This window comes from Ochotona princeps, chromosome 21 (assembly GCF_030435755.1).
Source record: "Ochotona princeps isolate mOchPri1 chromosome 21, mOchPri1.hap1, whole genome shotgun sequence".
NCBI classification, from domain to species: Eukaryota; Metazoa; Chordata; class Mammalia; order Lagomorpha; family Ochotonidae; genus Ochotona; species Ochotona princeps.
Window position 1 is genome coordinate 38122558 of NC_080852.1, and position 22521 is coordinate 38145078.

At 58.4% G+C, this 22521-nt stretch overlaps 2 protein-coding genes across 8 annotated transcripts; both read right to left on the bottom strand.

Annotated features, from left to right (window-relative positions):
* Positions 1-151: 151 nt before the first annotated feature.
* IL17RC (interleukin 17 receptor C) lies at positions 152-10412 on the bottom strand. 6 transcript variants are annotated; one of them, XM_004581659.2, is made up of 19 exons: positions 10137-10412; positions 9842-9863; positions 9508-9660; positions 9234-9308; positions 9044-9153; positions 7777-7888; positions 7491-7535; positions 5606-5745; positions 5432-5491; positions 3687-3741; positions 3418-3599; positions 3293-3343; positions 2989-3034; positions 2782-2900; positions 2477-2536; positions 2091-2139; positions 985-1086; positions 862-900; positions 152-768 (listed from the first exon to the last, which is right to left on the bottom strand). In XM_004581659.2, exons 1-19 carry the CDS (start codon positions 10239-10241, stop codon positions 152-154), a joined length of 2142 nt encoding a protein of 713 aa, XP_004581716.2. In that variant the 5' UTR covers positions 10242-10412. The 6 variants fall into 6 exon arrangements, with proteins under 6 accessions (XP_004581716.2, XP_058534863.1, XP_058534860.1 ...); XM_058678880.1 differs by lacking the exon at positions 7491-7535; XM_058678877.1 differs by lacking the exons at positions 7491-7535; positions 10137-10412 and having other exon boundaries at positions 9842-10028.
* A 950-nt stretch (positions 10413-11362) lies between these two features.
* Positions 11363-20953, bottom strand: IL17RE (interleukin 17 receptor E). 2 transcript variants are annotated; one of them, XM_058678988.1, is made up of 13 exons: positions 20697-20953; positions 18583-18748; positions 18352-18491; positions 17535-17603; positions 16678-16744; positions 15804-15979; positions 15655-15702; positions 15531-15576; positions 15266-15420; positions 13064-13132; positions 12728-12779; positions 12536-12634; positions 11363-12209 (listed from the first exon to the last, which is right to left on the bottom strand). In XM_058678988.1, exons 1-13 carry the CDS (start codon positions 20715-20717, stop codon positions 11674-11676), a joined length of 1644 nt encoding a protein of 547 aa, XP_058534971.1. In that variant the 5' UTR covers positions 20718-20953; the 3' UTR covers positions 11363-11673. The 2 variants fall into 2 exon arrangements, with proteins under 2 accessions (XP_058534971.1, XP_058534970.1); XM_058678987.1 differs by having other exon boundaries at positions 15266-15423.
* Between the last annotated feature and the right edge of the window lie 1568 nt (positions 20954-22521).

Sequence of the window (22521 nt, forward strand, 5' to 3'; positions counted from 1 at the left end):
CTGGCTCCGGATCGGCATAGCTCTGGCCCTTGCGGCCGCTTGGGGAGTGAAACATCAGATGATGTTCCGCTCTGTCTCTCCTCTCTGACTTTCCAAGAAAAATAAAATAAATCTTAAAAGATAAAGAAAAACTTAACAAACAGCGTTCCCTTTATTCAAGCCCTGTCCCCGGTCCCAGGTCCCAACCCGCGCCCCGGCCCGGGGGCTGGATGCAGTTGTCCAGGGCAGGCTGAAGGGTCCGGGTCACCTGTCGCACCCTGTCTGCGAGCCGCCCAGAGAGGGGCGCGCGGGGGCCCTGAAGCGCCCCCAGGAAGTCGGGCAGCTGCGAGGGCAGTGAATACACAGGTACGGTGCGGAAGAGGCCGGGCACGGCGTCCGGCTGCAGCAGGCCCTCGAAGCAGGCCCCGAGGTAGCGGCCGGGCGCCCGGCCCTGCAGGAAGTCAGGCAGCACGCAGCTGAGCGAGGCGGCGAAGGCGTCCTGCGGGCCGTGCGTGGCTGGCTGCGCGGCCCCGTCCTGCAGCCACTCGTGGCAGAGCGCCACGGCTCCCGGCGAGAAGAGCAGCACCACCACGCCGCCCTCCTGCAGCGTCCGGCGCCGCTGCGCGTGGAACCAGGCCAGGGGCCCCTGCGCGCTCAGCTCCCGACGGCTCCACAGGTCCACGGCCACGCGCAGCGGCAGGGGACACAGCGCCGACGCCAGCGCGCCCACCAGGTGCTCGAAGCCCGCGTCGTCCGGCGAGTACAGGAGCAGGGCCCTGCGGCCCCCGGCTGCCGAGAGAAGAGAGGGGAGGAAGGGAGAGGTGAGCCGCCCCGACCCGGCCGGCTAGGGCGGCTCCTGCCCCACGCTGGCTCACAACTCACCCCCGAAGCGGAAGTCCAGCTTCAGGAGCCTCAGCCACCCTGTGGGGGGAGAGGGGCAGGGGCTGCGGGTGAGCGCGGCTGGATCCCCGGGAGTCCTCAGCAGCGCAGTCCGGGAACACTCACCTTTCACAGGGTCCTTATGGAGGAGGAGGAGGAGGAGGAGGAAGAGCGCCGCAGCCAGGAGCAGGCAGCCCAGCCACACCAGGGCCCAGTGCCGGTGGATGTCTGGGGGAGAAGCCAAGGAGACAGCGTGGTTAGAGGGGAGAGCCAGAGACACAGGCTGCCAGGGGCCACAGGGGTGGGTGACCTCAGGTCAGTGTGCCTGCGCCAGTGGCTGGGAATGGAACTTAGCATAACACCCAACATTATGGGCGCTCACTGGTCTGCTGACCTTGTCCCCCAAGCTGGGCTCTTGGCTTTGCAGTCTCCAGTGACTGTGCTGCCTGCCCTGGACCTCCATGACTCAGGAGGACTTGATACTCTCTGACCGTGACGCTTGGGAAAGCTTCTGCTGCTCTAAACATGAAAGCCCTGGTGTAGCAGGTAAAGCCACCACCTGTGGCACCACATCCCTTGTGGGTACCGGTTCAAGTCCCAGCTGTCCCATTTTCCATCTGACTCCCTGCTAATGTACTTGGGAAAAGCAGCGGAAGAAGGCCCAAGTGCCTGGGTCCTGACACACAAGGGGGACCGAGAAAATGTTGTGGCTCCTGCTTCTGGCTGTTGAGGCCATGTGGGGAGTGAGCCAGCAGATGGGAGACCCTCTCTCTGTCTCTCCCTTTCTTTGTGTACTCTGCCTTTCTCGTTCCATGGTCCTCCAGCTCAGCCACAGAGTTCCTCTGGGCCCCCAGCACGGGCGAGTCCTGTTGGTGGATGGACAGCCCTCAACCCCTGGGAGTGTGGGAGACAGTGGTAGTGTTTAGAATTCCTCCTAAACACCTGCTACATCCGGCACTGGGCCTAGCCAAAGCCATGAGCCCACAGTTCAGCCTAGGTCTCCCGCATGGGTGTCAGGGCACGCCAGTGCTTAAGCACCACCTGTGCCTTCCAGGGTGCATTTAACAGGCAAGATCAGAAACAGAGGAGCAGGGACTCCAGCCAGGGGTCTTCAGCAGCGCCAGAGTGCTCTGGGGGTAACGGAAGACAGGACTCTGCTTGACCTGAGGCCATGGAGGTACAGGAGTCCCACTCCTGGTCTAGGGAGGATGGGCCGATTCTGTGATACTCACATTTGTCCATGGGGCAGGCCCAGAGTGCTCCAAGGTCATCATCCCACAGCTGTAAGACACAAACCAACCCCAAGCACAGCCCCCAGCTGCCTGACCCCACCCATCCTCACAGGTGGCCTCTCAGCCTCCACCCCATCCTTCACCTGGGAGGAGCCCATGGGCTGTGCTGCCTTGGCATAGCCCAGCTGACCACCTACACTGCAGCTGCTTGCTGCTGTGGGCCCCAGCCCCAGCACCTGCGGCAGCACGCCTGTTGCCTGGCCTTTAGGCAACAGTGCCAGATGTGTTGCTTCTACCCTCACCGTCCGGGGGCCTGAACACAAAAGCAGCTCAGGTGGGGAGTGTGTGAGTGAACGCTGGTCATACAGCCACTGCCGTGTGCTCACCTGCAGGCACTGGCCCAACTCTACATCTTCAAGCAAGTGTTCTCCCACCCGGGCTGCCCTCTGTCAAGAAGGAAGAGAGGCAGCTGTCACCTGGGGGCAGACCCCAGGAACACCACCAGGCTGGACTGGGGGCAGCGGGGAAGACCAAGAGCCTGGAGCACCCACCTTGGACAGGACACAGGCCTGAGCTCCACCCCCACCCTGGGCCACCCCTCCCCAGAGACTCATTGTAAAGCCGGGGATTGGAGGGCACTGGATGAGAGTCTGAGCAGGAGAGCTGGGTAGAGAAAGGCCACCAGCCTCACCGTGGCTGCCCTGCTGGGCAGCGGAGTACAGCCTGTGGGCTCCAAGGCACACAGCGACGTGTTGTGGGGGTCTCGCGTCTCCACCAGCAGCACATCGTCCTTGAGGGGCCCCAGGGAGTCTGTGAGGGGGGAGGAGCTGTACTGAGAGCAACACCCCCTCCCACGCCAATTCCTCAGGGGGCTGCCCCTCCCCCAGGCCCCACTCACCAGCCCACAGGCACTCCTGCAGCTGCAGCTTCTCCCCACTGCTCACCTGCTCGGAGGGGGCCGGAAAAGCAGGTCAGCATCCAGGCGGGATGTGCCTGGCAGTGGGCCTGACCTTGGGCAGGTGAGTGGTGGGTAAGCAGCTGAGGCCATGGGCTTCGAGCCACTGCCCTGCTCGGCCTCTGCTGGATAAGGTCAAGGACCTAGTTCCAGTGACCCGGCTTGTCCAGCCACCTGTGCTCGCTCTAGTCACTGGGTCTCCTTAGGTGGATGCAGGGGACCCTGCTCTGGGGCACCTCCTTCTGACCTGCACGCAGAGGTTTGGGTGTCCTTTCAGCAATGGGAACTTCTGGGCCTCCTGTGAAAAGGTGAGGGGGCTGTCACAAAAGGAACCCCAGGACCACCCATCCTGCCAGGGTGGAGGCTGCTCACGTTCACAGTGATGTTCTCCCAGGTCAGCGGTGGCACCAGTGGCAGGCAGAGCCCCCCATCTGGCACCTGCCAGCATAGCGTGGCCTGGGCAGCCAGCGAGCAGGGTGCGTCCAGGCGCCAGCCATCCGGGGGCAGCAGTCGTGGCTGGGCGGCTCGCCAGAGGTTCCGGAGGGCACGAGGGTCTGCGGGGATCCGGGGTGGTGATCAAGGAGAGGAGGGTGCTGCCAACCACACTGCCCCAGGCTCCCCCAGGATGGTCACTCACTTACCCTCCCGGAAGGGGCAGGTGCTCGTCCTGACAGAGTCGGGCTCCAGGGGCCACACCTGTTGGGGAGACAGTGCCGGCTGGGGTGCTGCAGTGCAACTGAGCCTCCATGGGCCTAAGCCAGCTAAGCGATGCTCAAAGTGCTGCAAGAGCGTCACCCACTGTGCATGTGCAGCTGGGACCAGGTACCTGCTGACCACCTACTGTGGGTGCTGTGTGAGGTGCTACAGACAGACTCGGACATTAACTGCAGCTGAACTGAGCACTCAGGATGCTAGAGGGTGCTGCTTCAGCACACTGCTGGAAAAATGCAGAGCTTAGTCGTCAGCATCCCACGTGGACACCACGTGGAATCCCGGCTGCTCCACTCCCTGCTAATACACCTGGGAAAGCAGTGGAGGACGGCCCGAGTGCTCCAGCCTCTGCACCCACGTGGCAGACCTGAAGAAGCTGGTTCCTGGCTTAAGGTTGGCTCAGCCCTGGCTGCTGTGACCACTCTCTCCTCTTTGTAAATCTGCCTTTCAAATAAAAATAAATCTTTTTAAAATCCCATTTTCCGTAAGTTTTCTGAAGCACGTTGTGTACCTGTACTCATCTCTGTCAACCTTTGAGAGGCTGGCATTTATCCCAGCGGCTGAGATATCCTTTGGGACGTTCACTCACCATGTCCCTTACCAAAACCACTGGGTTCAAGTCCCAGCTGCACCCCCAACTGAAGCTTCCTGTGCACAGCACGCCCCAGGAGGGGGCAGGTCCTTGCTCAGACACCTGGGCCCCTCCCACCCACAAGGAATACCCACATTGCTCTCTGCTCCTGGCCTCAGCCTGGCCTGGTCCCAGCTCTTGTGGGCAGTTGGACAGTGAATCAGTAAGATGGAACATTTCTTCCTTCAGAGCGGCTGCTAGGCAGCGGCTGCTTGGCAGTGAGGCTAGCTCAGGCCTAGCATGTAGTTTGTGAGCCTCTGCTGTGTGTCTTGCACACTGAGCTGGGCAGCAGTGGCTCAGCCAGTCAGCAACACCCCCACCCTGACACAGGCCAGGCACCGCACAAGGCGCTGGCAACATTCTGTGTGTTAGGTGTGAGTCACTTGCCTTCCAGAAAAATTGCAAACCTCACGGTTGAAACGAGGATGACACCATCAACTAGTTTGGTGGATCAGTCACTGTCTCCAAGTATGAGTCACTGAGCATCGACTGATCGCATGGAAGAAGGAAAATCCAACAGATGCCCAGCGGGAGAGGAAGTGACCAACACGAGGAAGGACAGGAGGGCAGGGCATTCAGAGAAGGGGGACTGGGGCCCAGGGAAGGCTTTGGGCAGGAAGTGACACAGGCACTGGGGGAGCAGGGACAGCCATAGCAGAGGGCCTCACGCTGGGTGGGCCTTGGAGAACAGCCTGGCTGGCTGGACCACACTTCCAGGAAGCAAACAGCACAGTGTGCATGGTATAGGCTGGAGTGGAAGGGAGGTGGGGCTAGAGAGACCAAGGAGGCCCACTCTAGACCAAAGAGGGCCCAGCGTTGGGGCGGGGGAGGGATATTGGCAGCAGAGGCTGGTGCCATCAGAGCAGGAACAAGAAGCGGGCTCCGCGGGGCCAGGTGCAGCTCTCAGGGCCTTAGGAGGCTGATGCTGTCAGTGCCACACCCAAACGCCATGATCCTCGGGGGGGGGGACCCCCCAGGGGGAAGAAAAGAAGGGGAGGGCTTCTAAGCAGCCCCAGCTGCAGCCCCACCAGACCCCCATCCTACCTGAACACAGAGGCAGGGAAGCAAGTCTGTGTGGTTCAAGATGACAGTCTGCGGCCCAGTCTGGGGAGCAAGCACAAGGAGTGAGTCAGGGACGAGGGCAAGGAAGGATCAAAGTAATCCCTCCAATGTTCCCTCCTCAAGGGTCCCCATAGGAACAGACATGGAGGGGCTCACCAGGTTTCTGTGCCACCAGGGCCTGGGGGAACCGTGGACCTGGCTCCAGTACAGGGACAGGCCGAAGCGTTGCTCCTCAGAGACCTCCACCAGCAGGCGCACGTGGTCACTCTCCGTGGACACATTGAGCCAGGGCAGGGCTGGTGGGGGCAGAGGGCAGTGTAGACTCCTACAAGGCCATGCCTGGCTACACTCTCCAAATGACCCTCTGGACTGTCCTGTAGCCCAGGAGGCCTGAGTCTGTGTCACTGTCTTAGACTTGGTCTGTAGCAGCTGGTCTAGGCCCAGGAGCCCATAGGTGCCCTTGGGATGGTTCCAGGAAAAGCTAACAGGGCGTGCCAGGCCCCACTCAGTCTAGCCTCATCTAGCACCTGTGGCTTTTCTTACTCTGCTGTGAATACCCACCTCCTCACCAGGGCTTCTGCCCCCTGCCCTGCGCCCCTGCCCTGCGCCCCTGCATGCACCCCCTAGCCCTCTCCTCCTAGCTGCTGCTCCCTGCAGGGAGGCGACCCCTAGCTGCTGCAGCCCCTACTTGTTCCTCCCCTTCCCAGAACTCTCTCCAGAGCTCTAACTGCCCTGTAACTCCCTCACTGCTACCCTGGCCCCAACCCCTAGCTCCAAAGGGCAGGGAATTCTGCTTGTTGAGTTTTGCCTGATGTGGAATAAAGGTCTCAATGTCTATGGCGTAAAGGAAAGAAATGCCCGGTGTGTGTTTGTGTTTTCACAGATTGTCAATGAGACTCACCAAGTTTAAGTTTACAGAACCAGAAGAAAACAGTTAAACAGCCCAAAACATGCCACAGCATACTTATCTGCATATCCTCTTTTTGAAAAACTTTTTTTTGCTGATAGACAGAATGTCTGGTGGTTCACTCTCCAGATACCAGCATCAGCTGGGACTGGGCCAGACTGAAGCTAAGAGCCTGGAACTCCATCCAGGTCTCCCACATCGGTGGCAAGGACTCAAGGATTGAGCCATCCTTCAGCTGCTGCCTCGCAGGCAGCTGGGTCAGAAGCAGAGCAGCTGTGACTAGATCTAAGCCACCTCCTGCACGGCCCCAGTGCCCTAGGCAGCAGCCTAACACGCCTGCCCATGGTGGGTATGCCTGGAGGATGTGCAGCACTTGTGACAGTGAATGGAGCTGGCCATTCATTTCAGGGCACTCTGTAGGTCCTTACGAATGTATGTTATACACAATGAAGGCAAACGCAAGACAAAAAGTGAACACAGAACCCAGTACATGCAGGTATATTCTTCTGAGCCTTTATTTCTGTTTTAGCATGATTCTGCTTTGGTATATAGAGGAAGCAGTACAGTTCTCGCAACGCTTTGGGCCCTAAATGTTCCCAGTATCAGTACATAACTGTCATCTACAGAGAGGGCCATGCATTTGGCACAGGGTTCATGCGCACTGCCTGGGACACCCACATACTGGGTATGAGTGCCTGGTCCAGCTGCTCTGCTTCCAAGCCTGCTCCCTTGTAACATGCGTCCCAGCAGGCAGCTGGTGACAGCCCAAGTCCCTGAGCCCTGCCTTTCACGCAGGGGACCAGTGTGGAGTCCCAGCTCCTGGCTTCCGCTGTTGCAGGCGTTTAGGGAATGAGCCAGCAGATGAAAGCACTCTCTCTGCCTTTCAAATAAAATTAAAATCAGTTTTTTTTTCTAAAGGTCTTAAAAAAATTAGCTTATCTTCGAAAACTCAAAGGAGTGAGGGGTTCCCCTTGACGTTCTCCATGCTGGCACAGGAGTGGCAGCCGGTGCAGATCAAGGGTGACAAGTGGTCAGGAGAATGCACCACTGGCCACCCCTCAGCATGCGGCCCTTCCGGGGGTCCTGGCCACACTCCAGACCTGCCCCTCCCCCCGCCGTGGCCCCGGTCCCTACCCCAGCAGCTCTGGATGCTGTCCTGGACTTCGAGTCCCTGGCAGTCTGGGAAGAGATCACAGAAATGCTTCCAGTGGGGCTGGGGGCCTGGGAGAGCTGGGGGCAGCCCGACCCAATCCCAGGAGGCATGGGAGGGGTTCTCAGAGTCCTAGCCCCACACCCCCTTCACTGTAGGGATAACCCCCTTCCCCCAGGGGCTGAGTCTGGGCAGGAAGTCAGCCAGGAGGAGGAGAGAATAGGAGGGACCTGGTCAGAGGGGACAGGGGCTTGGGCTGCGGGCACTCACCAGGCAGCACCTGTGTGAGGTTGAGCTCCTTCTGGTACCTGGGCTGCGTGTAGGACCAGATTCGCACCTCAGCCCCCAGGGCGGCCTTAAAGCAATCGAACACTAGGGAGCCCTGTAAGGAGAGGCACAGAGGAGGCTAGGGGCACAGGGCTCCGAGGTCAGGACCGCTGGTGCAGCTGGGGGCTGCGTGGAGACTGCACAACTTCACAGTTGCCAGGGTCGCTTCTAGGGTCCCGGGTTCTAAAGTGGCCAACTCCAAAAGGGGCCCACCAGGGCAGGGAAAGGCCCTGGCTTCCGGAATCCCTGCTGCTTCCAATGCCACTTTGAGTGAGTCACCTGGCCCAAGCTAAGACCATGTGACCCCAACACACACACACACACATACACACACACACACACACAGACGTCCGTCCCTCTCCACAAAAGCTGTTCCTATGCTGTTACCCCAGTGGTCCCCACTCCCACCTGGTCAGATCCCAGTTACAGTTTTCTAGAACAGAGGATGTTGACTGGGGGCTGGCAGGGAGTGAACAGCCTCCTAGGGAGGGGAGAGGGGGGACGTCCCTTGCAAGCCCCAGGGCATGCATGGCAGGGCTGTTCCCCGGTATCCCAGAGTCAGCGCTCAGGCCAGTCCTCTGCACACCTTAGTTTCTCTGTATGGAAAGTGGGTGTAGAAGCAAGGCCCAGTTCATGGGTAATTTGGAGGAGCACACAAGAAAGGAGAAGTTAGTGATACGTTCCAGAACTCCTCAGTTGCAGGTATGACCTGGAACATTTTACCTGTATTGGGCTTCTGAGTCCCTGAAATAGCCACAGGAACTATTTCACATTAAAGCTAAATGTTCAAGTTACCCAAAAAGCCAACAGCAGCACGGACAGGAGTTTGACTTCCCCAGACACTAGGCAGGCGTTGAGGAAGACCCCAACACTCCCTACACCCCCACATCTGCAGTGGAAGGACTAACATGTGAAATGGTGACGCCAAGTGCAAAGGTAAAAAGGTGAGAAGCAACTGGAACGTCATGGAGAACAGCACAAACACCTGAGGATGCTCCCTGGTGTTGCCACAGCGCCTCGAATGTGAGAGGCGGTGCTGCTCCTACCCATTTTACAGATAGAAAAACTGAGGTTAAAAGGCCCGAAAGGACTGGCCCTAGTCTCCCATCAGAATCAGGCCTTAAAGAGAACACGCCTAAGGAAGCAGTCAGTCGCCTTCATCTTTAGGCGGTGGCCGTTGTTACTATTCTGTTGTGGTGCTTTTACATACCACAGAGGGACCAGGCTGCGCCAGGGCGGCTGGCACCTGCACTTCCAGTAGCACACAGCGGGTGGTGGGGTAGGCATGGAAGGACAGCACGACGTGGGCCTGGAGAGGGGCTGTGGGCAACAAGGCAGGGGTGAGCAAGGCCCAGCAGCCAGGACCTGGTGAGCAGCTGGGCCGGTCAGGTTCTGCTCACCGTTCTGAGGCTTCTCAAGCCCAGGGCCAGCCGCTGCTCCAGCCTGTCCCTCCTCTGCCAGCTCTCCCCAATGCCCTGCAAGAACCCAGACAAAGCATAGGTCAGGCCTCCGCCCTGGGAGAGCTTTAGGCCTGGCTGCCTTCCAGAAAGCCCAGCCGTCAGGAACAGGAGCTAGAGCCTGGCTGCTCAACCAGAGCAGGTTGGCCCAGGGTCCTTGCTAGCTTCTCTTCCCCAGGCAGGCACATGCTCGCGAGGCCGTGGGCAGCTTGCTCACCGTGCACGGCCAGGTGGATGGTCACACGCACACAGAGGTCACAGTCAGTCTGCTGCCGGCACCGGAGCACCAACTCCGTCTGCAGGCGCGTGGGCACCAGGACAGGGCCCTGGGAAGGCTGCACGCTCCCAGGCAGGCACAGCACGTCACCGTCTATGTGAGGGGTAGGGAGGACAGAAGCCATTCACACCCCCGGAAGTGCTGCTGAGCAGAGCAGGACAGCCCTGCACCCTGCCACCCTCCAGAGGGCAAGGAGCCTGGCTGTTCCTGGACGGGAGGGCTTGTCGCGGCGCCCACATGCTAAGCAGCCCGTTCTCCAGGTGGGGATACTCACCCCAGAGGTGACAGGAGAGGCCCTGGGAAGGAGGCGAAACAGAATCAGGCTTTCTGTTGGGGTCTGAGCACTTTGCCCTCCCAAGGCCCCTGCCCTCCTGCTGGGTGCCCCAGGACACACCCCTCCCAGCAGGGAGGGCTGGGTTTTCGCCCTCTGCCTTCTCTTCCCCCATCAGCACCTGACAGACCAGCTGGGGCAGTTATGGAGACAGCAGTGACAGGAGCCAGACCAGGATTAGATGGGCCCGGACTGAACCCGCCAGCCCTCATCAACCCTCTCAGGACCCCAGACTCACCGGAGAGCAGCGGGCGGTGTCCTGAGGCCCCACAAGTCTCTCCAAAGACAGGACCCCAGGGCTTCGGCCCAGAGCCAAGGATAGCAGGAACCAGGGCACGGGCATCTTCCAGGTGCCTAGTGGCACTCAGGCCTCAGGCCCTGGTCGGCCCGTACCCCCCGAGGGGGGCTGCCACCAGCCCCTGCCCCCACTCAGTCCTCTGCTGTGTGGCCAGCAGGGGCTAGAACAATTCCCGGCCTCGAGTCCTGCCGGGGACAGCGTGCATACCCCCTCTCCTGGGAGTCAGGCGCCTGGCACCCCGGCACAGCCGGGTGCTTTCTGCTTTCGCTTTGGCTCCCGGCAGGCAGCCTGTTCCCGCCCCGCCCTGTCCTGTCCCTCCCACCAGGGCCAGGCCTAGCAGCCAGCTCTTCCAGACTGGGATAGACTGGCCTGGCCTTCCCTCCCTCTGCTGACACCTGACGGCTGGGGGGCTGGGGGGCTGGGGGGAGTCCCTAGAGAGGGGCAGCTCTTACTCACATGGGGGTCCCTGAGGAGAAGACCTCAAAAGGGCACACTCTGGGCAGTCCCAGTCATCCCCACTTTCCAAGGGATCCCACCTTCCCTGGTCTCAGGGGCGCTCCAGGGATCCGGGGCTGTGAAGACAGAACTGTAGGATGCTAGAAAGTGGGCTTTTCGCCGACCACAGCCAGGCCTGGGCTTGGACTTGGGCTTGGGGTGTGCGGGGAGGAACGCCCAGGGTTCCCTTGAGCTGCCATGGGTCAGGGGGAGCCTGAGGGAAGATGACACTGCCTTGCTGTGCCCAGGGAGGTCCTGCTCTGCCTTCTGGGCACTGCTGCACAGGGCGAGGGGCGCATGTGCAGCTGGGCATGTGGAACGGCAGAGCCATCCCAGGCAGGTGGCACTGGCCCTCTTTATGCAGCATCTCACACTGGCAGCTTCATTTCAATCATGGTCATACTTAGTATTTTTTTTGTAACAAAAAATATTTATTTATTTGAACAGAATTATTGAAAAAGAGGGAGACACAGAGAGGAGACCTTCCATCAACTGACAGTCTACTCCTCGAAGGGTCACAAAGGCCAGGCCTGAGCCAGCGGTTTCCCGTGGGTCTCCCATGTGAGTGAAGGGCCTCGAGCACTTGAGCCACTTACTACTGCTTTCCCAGGCACCTTAACAGGAGCCCAGCTGACATGCAGGCATGACAGGAGGTGACTTAACCGGCTCTGATGGGCAGGTTTCCTGGTCACCCTGGCTCTCTCGCCCTGGCCCAGAGCACCTGCAGTCTGCTTTTCCAGGAGGCTGTGAGGACAAGGGCTGTCCCTGTCCCAAAATGAGTGAGGGGCTCCCATAAAGGGCGGTCTCTGCTTAGGGATCTTGGCAGACAGAGAAGGAAGGAGGGAAGAGGTGATAGGACCGGTTGGGACACCTGACCTGAAAGCCAGCATAAGACACCCCAAGGGTTCCAGGGTGCAAGGGGGTTCCAGACCGTGACCCAGAACCGCCGTGGCCGCAGACACCCTGGACTGTGGGGAAACAGTCATGTGTGGCCGGCAACAGCAGCAGCCTCACGTTCCAGCCTACGGCACAGTTCCAGGCGGCCCCGCCAGCCCTGCCGAGCTGCAAGGCAGTCCGGGTCAGATGTCCAAGGCTGTGCGTCCAGGGCCTGCAGCAGGCGCGGCAAGTCGCGCAGCAAGCGGTAGCGCGGCAGTGCGCGCAGCGGCCGGGGGATGTCACCCTTGGCACAGAGGCAACTAAAGTGTGCAAGTAGCAGCAGTGGGCCTGGGGCGGCGCCTAGCAGGGTGAGCAGCGGTGCCACACCGGCTTCCGAGCCGTGGGCTGGGCTCCACAGCAGCAGCACCGTGCCCTGATCCCGTGCCACACGTGCCCGAGAAGCCCACAGCCACGGCAGGGGGCCCATATGTGCCACGCGGGTCCCCTCCCACAAGTCCACAATCACATCGCGTCCACTGCCGAGCGCCACGCGCAACAGTTCGGCCAGCGCTCCCACAAGGTGCCTTTGCTCCTCGGTTTCTGCCACGTGCAGCAGCAGCACCGGGCTTCCTCTACGAGGACCTGGGGGTAGCAGCAATAGCTGGAAGGGTGAGCAGCCCAGTGCCACCTTTCTCTCCCTGCACTGGGTGCGGAGTGCCCAGGCCCCTAAGCAGAGGGGACAGGGGCCCAGGTTCAGCAAGATCAACCCAAACTGGGCTTTCATCCCACACCAATTGGCTAGTGTCCTGGCACTGTGAACTCTGCCTCAAAGGCCCATAGTCCTGCCTTAGCCATCCCTGCCCACCAGCAGGCCCGCCCCTTGCTCCCTTGGATGGCACTGACAGGTGCAGTGCCAGGAACAGGAGGGAGGCAGGTGCGAATCCTCTGTTCTCCCCACATGCGTTTACCTGAGAGTGAGTGGCAGTGGGTAAGGACCAGGACAGCTCCCAGTAGGGCAGTGAGAACCAGCAGTGCCAAAATCAGCAACCCTAGGTGTCTATGAGAGACTGAGCCAGGCAGGGTGAGGCCACACCCAGCTCCTCAGGAAGTGGGGAAGGTCCTTCTGTTGCCATCCCCCTTCCCCAGAGCCAAGAACTCACCATCTGGACATAAGCGACGCTTGCAGGCAAATCGGACATCTGACCGCCACACCTGAGGGCAAACCCCCAACCCTATGAGCCAAGGCCTCCATCCCCTGCTCCAGGGGAGAGCAACAAGGCATGCGGTGTGCAGAAGGGGGTCCCCGTGGGCCAGGGAATTCCTGCAGCTCTGGCTGGGCACCTCATCTACCTCACCACGCAGCACAGAACTGGTGTGAGGTGGCCAGACTCGTAAAGATGGCCATGGTGAGGACCAGGAGCACATTTGTGGCAATGGCAGGCAGCCACACAGCACCAAGTCCCATCGCCTGGGGAGTGGATGCCGGCATTCCTTACCAGGATACAGTCCTCAGGCTTCACGAAGGGGATGACCAGCTCCAGCGTCACGGGGCCCAAGCCCTGGGTCTGCAGAAACAGGAAGTGGAAGGGCTGGCCTCTGCACCTTGGCCTGTGCTGTTGCCCTCCTGTCCTACCCAGGTTGACAGCCACACCCAACCTCTGAGGGGTCTTCCAAGCCCCTGAAGTGCCCCTGCTCTTCCCACTATGGCTGGAAGACTTGTCAACACACTCCGTGCCTGCCTGGCACCACCCACTGGCACAGATGGCCGGTGCAGACATTACTCCAGTCCTCCAGTGGTGTGGATACCAGGGCAGCTCCCAGCACCAGGTAGAAGTGTCTTGGCCCCAGAAAGCAGCCCCTGGGCAGGTTTGGCTATTGCCCTGAAGTGCCTGACCACATGCCTTCACCGCTCCTCCCTGACACCTAGCATCTTCACATAAGGATAAGAATCTATTTTCCTGAGTTACTCCACGCAACCAGAGCGTCTGTGCAGTCACAGTGGCTGCAGCTGGACATGGAGCCCCACAGGCAGGCTCTTATTGCATCTCCAGGGCAGGCAGAGCCAGCACTGGGTAAGCATATGCTGAATTGGACAGAATGGGTCACCATCTGTCTCATGCGGGCTATCACCCTGTCCTGGTTATGGAGGTGACCACAGCTCCTCTTTTAGGTTCACACCCTGACTCCTACCCGACCCATCTCAGATGCCAGGCTACATCAGCCAGCGTGTGGGAGCTGACAGCCTCCCTCTTGACTGCACTTGAAACAGGTGGTCTCCTCCCACTAGGAGGCACAGAATGACTCATGGATTTTTTTTTTTTTTTTTTTTTTTAAAGATTTATTCATTTTATTACAGCCAGATATATACAGAGGAGAGACAGAGAGGAAGATCTTCCGTCCGATGATTCACTCCCCAAGTGAGCCGCAACGGGCCGATGCGCGCCGATCCGAAGCCGGGAACCAGGAACCTCTTCCGGGTCTCCCACGTGGGTGCAGTGTCCCAATGCATTGGGCCGTCCTCAACTGCTTTCCCAGGCCACAAGCAGGGAGCTGGATGGGAAGTGGAGCTGCCGGGATTAGAACCGGCGCCCATATGGGATCCCGGGGCTTTCAAAGCGAGGACTTTAGCCGCTAGGCCACGCCGCCGGGCCCGACTCATGGATTTGACTCAGTTTTAAGGCTCCTCTACACAACTTTGTCTTCAATCTTCAGTGTGACTGCATTTTAAACTTGGTGTAGTCTTAAATGTTTGCTACCACCTGCCTTGCAGTCCTCACAGACGAAAAGCAAAAAAATCCAGCTCTAAGCACGTGTTCAAGAAGGCATGGGAAGGGGCTGATCTGCTTAGTCAGCCTGGTGCTGCGGTTTTACACACATACTTGACTGTGGTTTTCATACTGGATGCACAGAGCGAACCTGCCAGTGCACATGAAAGTTCAACGTGTCCACAGTGCCAGGCAGAAAGAAAGCACTTCAGCTTCCAGGGCACCTCCTCCTGAGACAGCCAGAACACTCCTTGGGGAGGCAGAATCGTGGGCAGCAGGGACAGCTGGGTTCAAGAAAAGGTTTCAGAGCCTGGTGTGGTAGCCTAGTGGCTAGTTTTTGCCTTGTACATGCCAGGATCCCACATGGGCACTGGTTCTAATCCTGGAAGCCCTGCTTCCCATCCAGCTCCCTGCTTGTGGCCTGGGAAAGCAGTCAAGGAGAGCCCAAAGCCTTGGGATCCTGCACTCGCACGGGAAACCCAGAAGATACTCCTGGCTCCTGGCTTCAGATCAGCTCAGCTCCGCCCACTGCGGCCACTTGGGGAGTGAATCATCGGACAGAAGGTCTTCCTGTCTTTCCTCCTCTCCGTAAATCTGACTTTCCAATATAAACAATAAATATGATCTTAGGGTGAAAAAAAGACAAAAGAAAAGGCATCAGCACCACACACGGCAGCAGTGTGGGGGAGTCAGGGAAGGCTGCCTGGGAGAGGGCCAGTCCTCGGTGTCCGCTGTCCCTGTAAGGGCCCTGTCAACAATCCCACGGACTGGAGCCAGCCCAAGAGGGGCAACAGAACAGAGAAATGAACCAGGAGCTAAAGGCAAGGGGTCTGCTAGCTTGCCTTGCCTGGCTCTGTGTCCCAATGTGACAAGGAGACAGGGATGTGCTGTGACCAGTGGGGTGTGACAGGGCCAGCCTTTCTGAGCCCATACCTGGCTGACACTGTACACAGGGGACGGCTCGGTGTCCCACCCTGAGCCTGAGTGGCTCCAGGCAGCACTGAAGGTGGCCTGTGTTCTCGAGGAGAAGCGAAGGAGTAGCTGCTGGGCCTGGGTGGCCATGCTCACGTTCCAGGATGCAAGAGCTCCTACTTGTGGGAAGGGACATGGAGTTGGCTCATGACTGACACAGCTGGGCTGGGGTTGGTTTTGGTGAAATGAGGGAAGGAGCCCTGGTCAAGGTCACTTATCTGCTTACCAGTCCCGTGGGGGCATTCAACGTGGCTGCTGTTTCCCACGGAGAACTAAGGAACGCAGGAAACACAAGTGGGTCCCAGGCACCTGCCTCCACCCTGAGCCCCACCTCTGGCTCACAGTTGTACCTTGAAACAGAGCTGGGGGTGTAAGTCCACTTTGTCCAAAATATACCACTGTGGGGAGAACAGAGTCAGCCAGTGGGGGACTCACAGTCTCTGTGCCCCAGCCGTGCCCCTCATGGTTTCCTGGGGAGCGGGAAGGGTTCAGTCCTCACCCCATCTGCCTCTCGAGCTGTGGCATTGGGGAGGTCTTCGCAGAGCCCTTGACCATCTTGCTTCTGGCACAAGGAGGCCTCCAGCCTCAGTGGACAGCGGAGGGTCAAGGCCATGGCCATCTGATCGTGCTGGCTGTGATCGGTGAAGTGCACAGACTTCCACAATTCCGAGCCATCTGTACAGGGGTTAGGGGTGGGAGTGAGGCCTCAGCCTTGTCATGCCCGTCCCCAGCATGGCATGGGGCTCCAGAGCACGGGTGAGTGCTCAGTGGGGTACGTGTGCCAAAGGGGTCTAAACAAATGAGCCCCCGTCCCAGACCTGCCTCCTACCTTTCTGCCACCTGCCCCAGCCCCCTTCGGCCCGTCCGGCCAGCTCATGGCTGCTACTTGGATCACAATCCACTTGGACGCCTCTCCTCTCTCCTTTCTAAACCTTGCCTGTTTCTGAGCCTGGTTCATAGATCAGCTCCTCTGAGACCTGCTTGGCTCCCAATGGCTGCCGCAGGCTTCTCCTGATCCGAACTCCCTCATGGCCTTACCTGTAATGACAACGAGCCTTTGTGCAACCTGCTGGGGGATGACAAAGTGCACCTAGCACTTCTAGCACTTTGGATGACACTACCTTCACACCTGAAATAGAGTTTCTGCTTCACAAACCACTGAGCGGCAAGGCAGGCATGTTTTTTGACAAGATGAAGCTCTGTGTGACCCCAAGGCCAAACCCTGGCCTAACCCTGTCACTGACACAGGAACTCCCCAATTCGATGGCAGGCACTGACTGCAGGTGAGAGGTGGGCCTGGCTCCAGAGGCCTCGGCCAGCACAAGTGTGAGGTGCGCGTGGGAGAGGACGAGGCCAACATGAAGCGCACTCACAGGCCTCGGGCCAGCTCTGGAAGGGACACTTCTTGCGCCTCACGGAGTCCTCTTGCAGGTGGGATGCCTGCAAGAAGACAGTGGGGAGCAGGGTCAAGGTCAGAGGAATGGCCGTCCCTTTATTGCTCACACCTGCAACCCTAGCTGGCCACTCCAGTGGGGCAAGCTGCCGGAGCTGCCAGGGCCTGAAGCAGGGGAGTAAGGAGTAGGCAGGACTGGAGCAGGGAGAGGACTCCAGGGAGCAGGAGAGCAGCCAGCACACTTGTGTTTCCTGGAGAGCACCAGCCCAGCAGGAGGGAAGGCACAAGCCATGTCCTTCATCGTGAGCCTTCCCTAGACTCCTGGCTACACCGAGCACTGAAGCTGGGCCTCTGCACTACCAAAGGGACCAAACGCTGTTCACCCTGCCTCAGGTCTGCACACACCCTCCTAAGGGAAGGACTCCCTGCCTGTGCTGCATGCTCCTAAGAAGTCTGCATGTTGCCCCCTTGGTCTCACAGGCCCAGAGGAGCTCCACCAAACAGGGCCGGAGGGGATGAGGCTTCCGGGGACACAGGGAACCCAGCAGGAACCACCTGTCACACAGCACAGGAAGCTGGCCATCCTGCCCCTGCAGACAGAGCGCTGGTCTGGAGCACGGGCACGGGCAGCTGGGTTTGGGTGGGGCTAGGTGTGGATTCCAGTGCGTGGGTCCTATGCCCAGCAGCCCCTTTTCCCATTGGCCCAGCTGCAGTCAAGCTGGTGCCCATCTCACCAAGTGTCCTGGAAACTGAATTCACGAGAGATATGCTTGAGAGCTGCACCAGCTGGGGGGTCCCCTAAGGCCTGCGGGCACCCATACCTGCTCCTTCGCTCACCTCTATGCACAGACAAGGCAGAAGGAACTCGTAAGGCAGCTCAGCAGTGTGGCCCCCGGACACTATTTTCTGTTGATGCAGCAGCCGAGGAAGAGAGAAGAAAGGGCTGAGAGAGAGTATGCGTACCCTGGGCAAAGGCAGGGGGCTGGGACCCTGGCCACCACTCCCTGCACCTTCCACAAGACGAGCAACATGTTCTCATGGGGTCTCTGCTCTGGACTCCAAATACCCACTGCTCTAGGTGCTGCAAGTGGAGCCAGGGCAGGAGACAGGTGCATTAATTAAGCCCCAACAGTTTGCCAGGCAGGTGCCTGCAGATGCCTGCTGGAGCATGAGCTAGGTTAATGCGTGTGGCACCATGGGGGTCTTGTGAGAGCGTGAGGCTGGGACAACAGCAGTCCTGTAGCCATGCCACATATACACATGGCATCACGGCAGCTGGGCGTGGTGGTGGGAGTTAGGGCCTGGGACAGGAGCATGCAAGTCACACTGTGTGAGAAGCAAGAACAACGCATGTGGATGGATGGTGCCCAGCCCAAACCTGGCTGCTCATTCCAGGGCTCCTCAGGGAAGCCACCCCTGGGGACTGAGAGAGCCGCCAAGGCAGTGGGAACCATGCAGAGGGATGCAGTTGGGCATGCCTGCCCCTTCAGTGCTCTGCCGCCTCAGACCCCAGGGCCCCCCACTTCTGTCTCATCCAGAGAGCCCTAATGCCAAGCTTCCTACCTTGTAGACACAGTAGTCTCCCACTCAGTTCCCCTCTGAACAATGGGTTCACCATGGTGCAATGTGGCACTACACAGGGGATGACACTTACCTGAGCCTTGAAGGGGCTGTTGAGCTCCTCGCACTCCAGTGCCCACTGGTGACAAAGACGCACATGCACCTCAGGGCCTGGAGGAACAGTTACCTGGATGGCCCGAGCCTCAGGCAGCCAATTAAAGGAGAATGCAGGCCCTGAGGACACAGGAACCCCTGGTTTTGCCCTGGCCTTACCACAGTCAGCACGCTCAGCTGAGCCATCCCTACTCCTGCCCCTAGGCCATACCTGCATGCCTGCATGGGCCCAGGCTGGACCTGCTGGCTGCTGCATCTGGGTCCAAAGGCTTGGTCCTCCTGGAACGTAGCCCCTTGTGAGAGGGGCCTGGGGAGGGTGTGGAGACAGGACGGCCCTTCCCAGGCAGGCAGCAGCTACCCAGGAGCTTGAGCTTCCTCTGCACATAGAGAGCATGGTTGGTTTCAGGACACCTGATACCTGCTCCTGCACCCGAGGTGCCACATGCTCAGCCTCTCCTGGCCCCACCGCCCTCACTGCCTGAGGGTAGGACAGGCTTCATCTCCATACTTTCCACTTCCCTCTAACCCCAGCTGAGGAGACAGTGAGGGGCTGTGGGGCCCAGGACAAGGATGGAGTGGCAAGGAGAGTACCTGAGCAGGTGCCAGCAGCTGGGGTCTCCTACTCAACCTGAACTTGCAAGGTGTCCTGGATTTGCACACTGAGAAGTAGAGCCAGCTGCCCTGAGGGCCTGCACAGGGTATGGGATGCTCAGTGCCCAGCCCAACAGCATCCCATACCCTACCTGAAAATGTGGCCCCTGCAAGCTAGGAAGTAATTCTCTTCTGTAACATTTTAATTTTTTAATTATTTGAAAGGCAGAGTGAGACAGAGACAAAGAGAGAAAGGGAGAAACAAACTGCTCTCCATCTATGGGTTTACTCCCCAAATGGCTGCCACAGCCAAGGCTGATCTAGGCTGAGGCCAGAAGTCCATGCAGGGCTCCCCTGGGGGTGGCAGGAGCTCAAGCACTCGGATCATCCTCCACTGGTTTCCCAGGTGTATCAACAGGGTAGCTGACAGGAAGCGCAACAGCCAGGACTTGAACTGGGATTCCCATATGGGATGCCAACATTATAAGACAGTGTTTTAACCTGTGGTGCTACAATGTCAGCCCTAAGATTCTTAAATTGAGAAAAAGCTATATTCCAAAGGTATTCATTGTAATATTATTTCTAATACTGGAAAATTAGAAATGGCCAACTCACAAGCAGGGTAGGGATGTTTACTACATAGTATTGATTGCTAAGCCATCAACAGACACAGAGTTGCAAAGGAAGGATTTGGGAAAGGGTATCAAGTACACAGTGAAGATGCTGCCTGGGGCGCCTCAGCACACAGCAGTGCCTGGAGGTGAGCTGAATTCTGACTTCTTGCTAAGTGCACCTTGGGGTGGAGACGGGAGGGTGGCACAGCAGTTGGGTAACTGCTCCTCTTGTGGGAGACTGGCATGAAGTTCTGGACTCCCGGCTTTAGCCTACCCAGTCCCAGCTGCTACAAGCATTTGGGAGTGAACTAATGGATGGGAGATCTGTCTCTTGCTTTCAAATAAACAATATTTAAGATTTTTTCATTTTATTTGAAAAGTTACAAAAAGAAACAGAGATCTTCCACCTGCTGGTTCACTTCCTAAATGGCTGCAATGGCCAGGGCTGGGCCAAACCAAAGCTAGGAGCCAGGAGCTCCATCTGGGTCTCCCACACGGGGCCCAAATCCTTGGATCATCTTCTGCTGCTTTTTCCAGGACCCTGGCAGGGAGCTAGATGGAAAGTGGAGCAGCCAGGACATTAACTACACCCATATGGCATGCTGACACTGCAGGTAGTGGCTTTACAATGCTGGTCCCAATAAATATGTATTCTGAAAAGACCCCATGTTACTAATGCAAATATCTGTTGGGGCCCTGGCTCCTGGCTTCCTGCCAGCATGCACGCCAGGAAGCAGCAGCTAATGGCTCAGACAGTCCTTCCCTCCCACAAGGGACATGGACTTCCCAGCTCCTGGCTCTGGCCTCGGTCAAGTCCAAAGCTACTGTGGGCACCTGGGGAGTAAAGCAGCGAATCAGAGCTCTTTCTCCTCTCTCTGTCCCTCCCTTCCTTCCTCTTTCTCCATTCCCAATGAATGAACACTTCTTAAACACACACAAACTGCAGTTATGAATACCAGCCATGCTATAGAATGAATGGTGCTCTGAGTCCCTGAGGCGGTGGACAACAGGACAAGTAACTGTTCTACTGCAAGTCCCACTTGTTGGAGCCTAGGAACCCCCTCAAATGTTCCTGAATCACACCTCCACCTACAACAGCCCAAAGGGCCATGGCTCACACCTGAAGAATCTGACGTCTCATGCAGGCCCTCGCAGCAGGGACAGAGCCAGGTCCCAGAACGCCAAAGCTTTTTGGGGAACAGGGTTGACTGGGAGCTACAGGCACTTCCTAGGAAAGAAGGGGAGAGACCAAATGGCTGGGGCTGTAGAATCCCTCCTGGGTTGGAGAATGGTTATACCACCTACATTCTGCAACTGTGACCTGGGCAAATTAAGAACTTGTCCAAGTGTCAGGCTCCTGAGTCATCAGCTGGGGCTGCTGTCGAGACCCCAGGACATGTGCAGTCCTGCTGCTGTGTACTGTCATCAGTGAGATGCCGGCGGCTGCACCTGCTCCCCACCAACTCCCCTGCACAGCTCAGAGACCACACAGCCCACTCTGCAGCCTCCTCCATGCAGCCCCCGTCAGCCCTCACAGCTATACTGCAGTCACCTCCACACAGCCCACAGACAACACCGTCTATACTGCAGTCACCTCCACACAGCCCACAGACAACACCGTCTATACTGCAGTCACCTCCACACAGCCCACAGACAACACCGTCTATACTGCAGTCACTTCCACACAGCCCACAGACAACACTGTCTATACTAGTCACCTCCACACAGCCCACAGACAACACCATCTATACTGCAGTCACCTCCACACCACCCACTAACACCGTCTATACTGCAGTCACCTCCACACAGCCCACAGACAACACCGTCTATACTGCAGTCACCTCCACACCACCCACTAACAGCACCGTCTATACTGCAGTCACCTCCGCACAGCCCACAGACAACACCGTCTATACTACAGTCACCTCTGCACCGCCCACTGACAACACCATCTATACTGCAGTCACCTCCACACAGCCCTGGGCTCAGAGGTAATATTGTGTTCCCTGTACATTCCTCTCTGTTCCTCCTTGCTGCTCCTGGGGTAGGTAACTGCTTGATGGAGGTCACCAAGGGCCTTAGGCAGCACTCAGCGCCAAGCCAAGCTGGTCCTGCCCCTTTTCCCTGCTTCTGCCTACTTGGGTTGGGAATGAAAAACCAGAATGGAGGGCTCACAAGGGATCTGGATAAAAGCGGGTATAGGGAAAAAGGGGATCAGGAAATAAGACTCACCGGCCAAACTGTTATCCTGAAGGCAAAGGGCCCCGAGGGGGAAAAAAGGAGAGATGGGTTAGTAGAAGGCCTCGCACAGGGACACTCCCCCCCGGGAACCCTGTCTCAAATGATCTGATGTCCACAGTGAATACCCATTCACACCCCTGCTTCCCCCTATCCAGCCTGCAGGAACGAGGATGTGAGCTGTCCCCAGTGACTATGCAGAGGCCAGCAAGAGGCAGGGACAGTGAGACGAAGAAAGGGCAGAAACTGAATGGGGCGCTTCCTGCCTGGGCCAGGCAGGTGTCCTTACCTGGCAGTGGCACTGTACTGAGTGAAGGGCCAGGAGACAGCAGGTTCTGCAGCAAGACGAGCGAGGATAAACAATCCCAGCAGAAGTATAGAGGCCCATGGTCAGCAGGAGTGGGGGCAGGTGCAGGGCTGCCCATCCGAGGCTCTCCATGGGCTACGGTGGGGTCACAGCACACAGAGCATAGCTCACAGCTGGCAGGTGGGCAGCGGCACTGTGCTGTGCAGTGACTGGGAGCACAGCACCAGTAGGAGCCTTGCCTTAGCCTGCCCTGACCCGCCCTGCCGCAAAGCCCCGCCTCCCACCCTAACCAGCCGGCCAGGTCACATTCCTTCTTGCAAGCTGAAGGACCCTGGGCCAACCAAAAATGCTACAGCCCTGTCTGAAAGACAACAGGAGTCCAGCCAAGGGAGGAAGCAGC

What these genes read in the sequence shown, in the direction of transcription:
- IL17RC (XM_058678876.1), bottom strand. Translation starts at nt 10,013, where the DNA reads ATGGGGGAAGAGAAGGCAGAGGGCGAAAACCCAGCCCTCCCTGCTGGG. An exon ending in CGCAGCCTGGTCCCTCTGTG is followed by an intron (nt 7,889 to 9,043) that starts GTATGTAAAAGC and finishes CTCTCCTTACAG; the next exon opens with GGCTCCCTAGTGTTCGATTG. An exon ending in CAGCATCCAGAGCTGCTGGG is followed by an intron (nt 5,746 to 7,490) that starts GTAGGGACCGGG and finishes TGCCCCCACCAG; the next exon opens with CCCTGCCCTGGCTCAATGTG.
- IL17RE (XM_058678987.1), bottom strand. Translation starts at nt 20,717, where the DNA reads ATGAGACGTCAGATTCTTCAG. An exon ending in ACAGCCCCTTCAAGGCTCAG is followed by an intron (nt 17,604 to 18,351) that starts GTAAGTGTCATC and finishes CTGCATCAACAG; the next exon opens with AAAATAGTGTCCGGGGGCCA. An exon ending in CCACTGCCACTCACTCTCAG is followed by an intron (nt 12,210 to 12,535) that starts GTAAACGCATGT and finishes TGCTACCCCCAG; the next exon opens with GTCCTCGTAGAGGAAGCCCG.